The sequence below is a fragment of the Falco punctatus genome (assembly GCF_963210335.1).
Source record: "Falco punctatus genome assembly, chromosome: 3".
Lineage (NCBI taxonomy): Eukaryota > Metazoa > Chordata > Aves > Falconiformes > Falconidae > Falco > Falco punctatus.
In genome coordinates, this window is record NC_137582.1 from 118289064 (window position 1) to 118296259 (window position 7196).

Sequence of the window (7196 nt, forward strand, 5' to 3'; positions counted from 1 at the left end):
AAATACTTCTGTAACATGGAAAAAAAAAACTTATTCTTATAGGTGAGAAGTGCAAATTATGATGCAGATCCATTTGTTCAAGAGTTCCAGTTCAAAGTCCGGGATGAGATGGCCCATGTGACGGGGCGTGTGCTTCCAGCTCCCATGTTGCAGTATGGAGGACGGGTCAGGTTTTTGCATTGTCTTTTGTTTCTGTTTTGAAGAGTGATTTTCCATGCACATTGACTATTTTAGTCAGTTCAGTTGCATTGTGCAATGCAGGGATCATGGAGTTTGAATGGTAAATTTCTTTTTGTTATCTTGAAACTGAAAATAGCATAGACTTTTTTTCAATCACTTGAACATCTGTTGCTTTTATTTCTGCAGAATCGAACAGTGGCAACCCCGAGCCATGGAGTATGGGACATGCGAGGGAAGCAGTTTCACACTGGTGTTGAGATCAAAATGTGGGCTATAGCTTGCTTTGCAACACAGAGACAATGCAGAGAAGAAATATTGAAGTAAGGCATGTTGTGGTTCAGGCTTCAGACTGTTCTCTTAATGAAGCCATCTTAGTGAAAACATGAAAGTAGGGCTTCTAATGAGTGTGTTACCTGGTTTTAATCATCTTAAGATGTTAGGGAGAGAATCCAAGCTGGTTTGCTTCCTTGCTGGAAGCTACAGTCAAGACACTGTGTCTGAGTACACTGTGGGTTTTGATCCTGTGACATTGCTGCTTTGTGAATAGTTCCTTCTAGCATCTTGAATGAACTACTAAAGGTGTCTAAATGTGAGATTTTTTCCCCCTGCTTGTTCTGTCATGTTCCAAAGTTGTACAGCCTCCATATAATGAACATTTTTAAAATGCTGCTTTGAAAAGCTATTTGGAATAGTTTGAGTAACACAGTTCTTCTATTCTGTCTTGGTGGTTGTGTGCTGTTGCTGCTGTGAAAATTCAAAAAACTTCTCATCTTTAGGGGTTTCACAGACCAGCTGCGCAAGATCTCCAAGGATGCGGGGATGCCGATCCAAGGCCAGCCCTGCTTCTGTAAATACGCCCAGGGTGCAGACAGTGTGGAGCCCATGTTTCGACACCTCAAGAACACCTATTCGGGGCTTCAGCTCATCATTGTCATCCTGCCAGGGAAAACACCCGTGTATGGTAAGGGAATACCTCTGTCTTTACCCATGTGGTCAAGTATCGTTCTGAGAAATTTGCCACCCAACATATGTTACTAAATTCTTTAGGCCTATCCTTTAGGCATTAGAAACCAATGTTTTGTGTCTGAAGCTAAAATGAATTGTAAATAGGGCTGAGCATGGAGATAATTTGGAAGTTATTTTGCAGGGTATGTACATACTTAGATTATCGTGACTTAAGCTAAGATCAAAATACAGCAAAATACTTTCAAATGGATTGAAGTTGTATCCTAATATTTGCTTCTTAGCGGAGGTGAAGCGTGTGGGAGATACGCTGTTGGGAATGGCCACACAGTGCGTTCAAGTCAAGAATGTCATTAAAACATCTCCGCAGACCCTATCAAATCTGTGCCTGAAGATTAATGTTAAACTAGGAGGAATCAACAACATCCTTGTACCTCATCAACGGTAAGATGCTTTGTGGAGACTGATTTGGGTTTTAGCAGATGCGGTTACATTTCCTACTTAGCATCCAAAATTTAATGGTGGCAAATTTTTAATTTGAAATATTCTTCTGGTAATAGTACGTGATGTTTGAGGTAGAATTAAATTTCTTCTAGCATGGACTCAGAGTGATTGTTGGCTTATGAGTCTTAAGCCAAGATTCTTTTCAAATGTTTGTTCAGTATTAAACATTTAAAGAGAAACTGCAGATCTAGAGGTGTTGAAATATGAATGTAATCAGCAGTTTTTGCAGGTTTAAGAGCATACAACACATCACAGAATGTAACTGTTGGGCATACCAATGTGCTGTTGTGAATAAGGGTAAAAGAATACTAGAGGCATCTTCTCTTGCTATAACAGGCTGAGTAATTCAGCTCATGCTTGTTCCTTGTGTGACTGTTCTCTGTGTTCTTATTTGAATGTGTGCTCCAACTGCTGTGGTGCCTTCAGTGGGAAGGTTTGAGAAGTCCAGCCCACGTGTGCTCCCTTCTTTCTGACATGGGTCATTGTAGAGAAGCACAAGTCTTTTGGTCCTGAAGACTAGAAATTAGCATTGACTCTGACCTTTACTAAAGCGTATCTATTTTTTGAGTGGAAATATGTATAATGCAAGGTAGAAGCCAGAAAAACTTTTGGAGTATAAGTCTTAAGAATTCTTTCCTGAGAGCTTGGAACCAAAGTTTAAATGCGAAACAGTACTGTGTGGAAGAACATTTTCAAGGCATTGGGTGACCATCCTGCTGCTTAAATTGTGTAAGCCAGAATGTGTGCGCTGCTGCACCCAGTCATTTGTTGCATGGCTGATGCAGTACCAAAGTCATGCTTAGCTGACCTCCGAGCGTTAGTGTAATCATCCTGTAGAATGATGGTTTCCGTAAGAAGCAGTCTGTACCATTCAGGTGTAGCTCTGTGGCTTTTCTCCACTAGAATCACACCACAGTTAAATGGCAGTGTATTTTGGAACAACTGCTGGGGTGGTTTCAAAATTCACATCTTGTGCACAAAGATTTCATTGTTTAGGCTTGGCTGAGTACCTGATAAGAAGGCATCTCTGTGCAGCTTAGCTGAAATTGAAACAAAACCTCATATTGAGCAATAACCTTGCGCCAACTGTTCATCTACAAGTGTGACTTAGCACTTTTTTCTTTTTGAAGACCTTCTGTGTTCCAGCAGCCAGTGATCTTTTTGGGAGCTGATGTCACTCACCCTCCTGCTGGAGATGGAAAGAAGCCTTCCATCGCTGCTGTAAGTTTTATGAAATTAGGATTGTTTTTTTATCTTTGGTAAATGTTAGAATAATAATGCAACTCATGGACTATGTCTGTGTCTCAAATATGTTTCAGGGCTTGTCCCAGTTCTTTGTACACATGTCCGGTATTATTAATGATAAATTTAAAAGAACTGAAGTAATCTAATCTGAAGTAGCAGGCAGTGGGTTTTTCTTAGCTTCTGAATGTTTAAATCAAAGTAAAATGGCAGTCCTGGTAAATAACATTTCTGAAAAAAAATACTGTAAAGGAAGTAACGCAGCTTTGTTGTGTTAGTTAATAACATATTTGTATTTTTAAAGGCAAAAAGTAGTTAAAGGCCTGGTTTGGCAGGAGTGTTTTTGATACTACTTGCCTCTTGTGTTGGTACAGTCCGGGAGATCAAGGTTGGATGCTTGATCAATCCCTTCCTATGTTGTCCCCTTAGTATTTTACTTAGCATTGATTGTAGTTACAGAAACTGTCCTTGTTTAAAGTAACTATATGCAAACTGAAGTGAAAGTGAGAAAGCTTCAAAGAAAAGTCTGTGTCTGGATTATAAGAATATGCATTAGCGTGCTGTCAACAGAGGGGAAGACTCCAATTCTGCAGATGCATTTCGGCGTGCTTGGAGGGCAAGTTCTGTACCCTTTTCAAAAGGTGTTAAACCTGTACCTACTAGAAGTTCCAGTTAAAAATGTTACTGTGATTGTTGGTTTAACATAAGCATCTTTTATTTGAAAATGGCTCCTCTTGCCTTTTTTGCTGTTTTATTTTTTTATTATTATTATTTGTTCTTGAAGCCTTTACTCATGTACTCTTCCGCTGAAGGTTGTAGGTAGTATGGATGCTCATCCAAGCCGATACTGTGCCACAGTGAGAGTTCAGCGACCCCGGCAGGAGATCATCCAAGATCTAGCCTCCATGGTGAGAGAACTTCTCATCCAGTTCTACAAGTCAACACGGTTCAAGCCCACACGTATCATCTTCTACAGGGACGGGGTCTCTGAAGGACAGTTTCGACAGGTTGGTTCACATGTGGGTTTTTTGAAGGACTGTGTAATTCCAGTTCTCATATGGGAGTAGCTGTACTGTTGGAGTTGCTTACATTTTACACCAAGATGCCACAAAATCATTGAGACATAAGGACAGAATTTCTTAAGCATGTTGGTTGGGTAAGAAAAGCTGTAACTTGTTTCCTGTCTGGGAAGGACAGGTCTTAGAATTGGGAAATAATATCTTTCTAAGTACTTCCAAAGACGACTAGTTGTGTAGCAAAGTTGCACTTGATTTTAACTACAAACCATTTATTATGTGTCGTGTGTAGGATACAGTGGAAGGAAAACCTAAACTATTCTGTTCTTGTGCTTGTAGGTTTTGTATTATGAACTGCTAGCTATTAGAGAAGCCTGCATCAGTTTGGAGAAGGATTACCAGCCTGGAATAACCTATATTGTGGTGCAGAAGCGACATCATACACGTTTGTTCTGTGCTGACAGAACAGAAAGGGTAATCGTTGCCCTCTCTTATAGAAGCCTTGTGTGGAAAGCTTGATGTCAAGCACTTGCGCTCCGTGAGAAAGTACTAGCATGGGCTTCTCTGTCATTAAGGGAAGATGTTGAATTGATAAGCACAAAATGTGGCCCCAAATTGGAAATCATTGACCTTAAGTATGTTTAGAAACAAAAATGGTCCCCATCAGGCTTTGTCTTGTTGCACATTGGTTCTAGTCTTTGTCAGTGAACTATAGCAAACATCCATGTAACTAACTAGGACCAAGTCTACAACTGTTGTAATGGAAGAAAACACAAAATTATGGAAGCTTTAACTTGTCTTTTCTGAGTCGATCCAAACTCAAGCTGAAAATTCTAAATACCAATGTATGTGCAGCTCTTCTGTCTTTCTGAGATTCAAAGTTCTTAAAAGTGCTGTAGGTGCACTGTGCCGTGTTGAGATGGTAGAGCGATACAGTATCCTTGTCAAAGATCCTAGGCTGCTGTATTGACACATTCCAAGCAGGACTGAGGCAGTTCATTCGGTGAAACCTTGCATGTGTTGAATTAGAATCTTGTATTTGTAATTACAGTTGAAATGTATAGACAGTTGTTAGCTGCACTTCTTAACAAAACCTTTTTTCTAGGTTGGACGAAGTGGCAATATTCCAGCTGGAACAACTGTAGATACAGACATTACACATCCATATGAGTTTGATTTTTACCTCTGTAGCCATGCTGGAATACAGGTACAATTTCTTTTTTGTAGGCAAGTGTGAATTTAGAGCACGGTTTTTCTCTCCGTTTTGTAACACTTGTGTTCAAATTACTTTATACGGAAATGTCATTTTGTCTGAGATCCCACGTTACTGTGGGACCAATAGTATTTTAGCTTAAGAGGTGGTCTCTGCTACATCTTTAAACTTGCATTGGTGGTAAGTGATGCTTTTTAAAGTTTATTGTAGAGGTCACTTTATTTTGTGCCTTTGTTATTTCTGAAGGTAAAACTTGCTACTTCTCTGATTTATAGCCACAATGAAACTTGCATTGAATCAAATCTTCAAATGTAAACAGTTTATAAGACTGAAGGCAATGTTTGATTTTTTTTTTTTGTTTGTTTGTTTTTTTTTTTGTTGTTGACTGTATGCAAACTAATAAGTTACAGGCTGTGGAAATTAAATCCAACAAGGTGGTGGTATTGCCAACAATACAGTGGAGAGTCAACTTAATGACAAAAAGTGTATCAGAATGTTTAAAAAATGGAGGGAAATGAACTCTTTACATTTTTATCATTTGAGTCTGACCATATTGTCACATGTTAGAGATTTAAGTGTGGAAAAGTAATTTTGAACACCTGAATAAAAAACACTGCGATGATTCAAAACTGGAAAAGAAAACATGCCCACCCAACCTAAACAAAATGTTACGACTGGTTTCCAGTTCTCTTAAGAGTTCCCAAGAACCATACTCAGTGGTCAGTACTTGTTCATGATCTGTAAAGGAAGCGTTAAAGTACTGGTGGTGAAAGTGTGTGTCTGGGGGGAATCTTGACACGAGTGACATGTAAAAATCTGATTCAGCATAATGCCAAAGAGCAGTGCAACCATTGAACCTGTAGGAAAGATGACATTGTGTGGGAGTAAGGAAGCTCTATAGGTAACCTCCGAAATACTGGAACTGTTTCTGGTGTTTGTACTTCAAGTTAGGGTGCCGAGGAATGCGAAAGAGTTAAAAGCAGCAGTTATTTCTCTGAGAAATGCTTCTCAGTGAGAAACAGTTTTAATTGAAGGTAGTTAAGAGGTAATATAATCATGGTTTAGTCATGTTGAGAGCAGATTTTGATTGTTGAGGGTTATCTAGAAGGCATGTGGGTTTTTTCCAAGCAGGAATAATTAAAGTAACATAATCATGTAAATTTTAGTAGTCTTATGTCAGCCCCAAGTGTGTTTAGAGATGAATAAGACTGAATTTTCTTTGGCTGCTGTTATGTAGGTGTTCAGACGAGATAGTCTGGCCCTTTCTGAACTGAAAAATCTGACTTGATTGTGGAAAAGCCAGATAAGTGAATTGATGTTCCCTTCTTCTTAGGGTACCAGCCGTCCCTCACACTATCATGTTTTGTGGGATGATAACTGTTTTACTGCAGATGAACTTCAGCTGCTGACTTACCAGCTCTGCCACACATATGTGCGCTGTACACGATCAGTTTCTATACCCGCACCAGCGTATTATGCTCACCTGGTAGCATTCAGAGCACGATACCATCTTGTGGACAAAGAACATGACAGGTAAATGAAAATTTGTGCTTAAATTTCGGTCCCCATTGGTCTTTGCTCCATTGGCAGGCATAAAGCCATCTGACTATAGATAATTACTGCTCGTTTTGCAGTTGATTTTTGCTAACTCTGGGACTAGTCTCAAGAGAATCATTCCTGACAGCTGCTGCTCAGTTTCAGACAAGAGTGAGTTGGTGGATTCTGCTGAGTAACACTCAAATTAAAAGAATTAGGTTTAATAAAGTATTCTGTTATAAATTTGACGTGGTCTGAGGGAATCGAGCCACACTTTTACTTTCTTGCTTTAGAATTAGTCATGAATGAAGCAAATGTTAAGTTCCTTCTGCTTACCTACCTCTGTTTTGTATGTCAGAAGTATTTCATAACCTTCAGGCCATCAGTATATTTGTAACAGGCTTATTTTTAGATGAACAAACTAAGCGAAGGTAAAGGGATTTGTCAAAAGCCTTGAGGTTGCTGGGTGAATAGACAAGTAGATTTTTCTCAGTATACAGTTCTATTACTATTGCCCTGTTGCTTTCCTAAACATTGAAGAG

At 39.3% G+C, this 7196-nt stretch overlaps 1 protein-coding gene across 2 annotated transcripts in view; it reads left to right on the forward strand.

Annotated features, from left to right (window-relative positions):
* Positions 1–7196, forward strand: part of AGO3 (argonaute RISC catalytic component 3) — a 41911-nt gene that overhangs the window by 23562 nt on the left and 11153 nt on the right. For both annotated transcript variants that reach the window (XM_080381928.1, XM_080381929.1), the window contains exons 10-18: positions 43–165; positions 367–500; positions 957–1141; positions 1428–1587; positions 2778–2868; positions 3702–3896; positions 4245–4379; positions 5011–5112; positions 6452–6651. In XM_080381928.1, the coding sequence (XP_080238054.1) occupies positions 43–165; positions 367–500; positions 957–1141; positions 1428–1587; positions 2778–2868; positions 3702–3896; positions 4245–4379; positions 5011–5112; positions 6452–6651 (1325 nt within the window). The remainder of the gene's footprint in view (positions 1–42; positions 166–366; positions 501–956; positions 1142–1427; positions 1588–2777; positions 2869–3701; positions 3897–4244; positions 4380–5010; positions 5113–6451; positions 6652–7196) is intronic.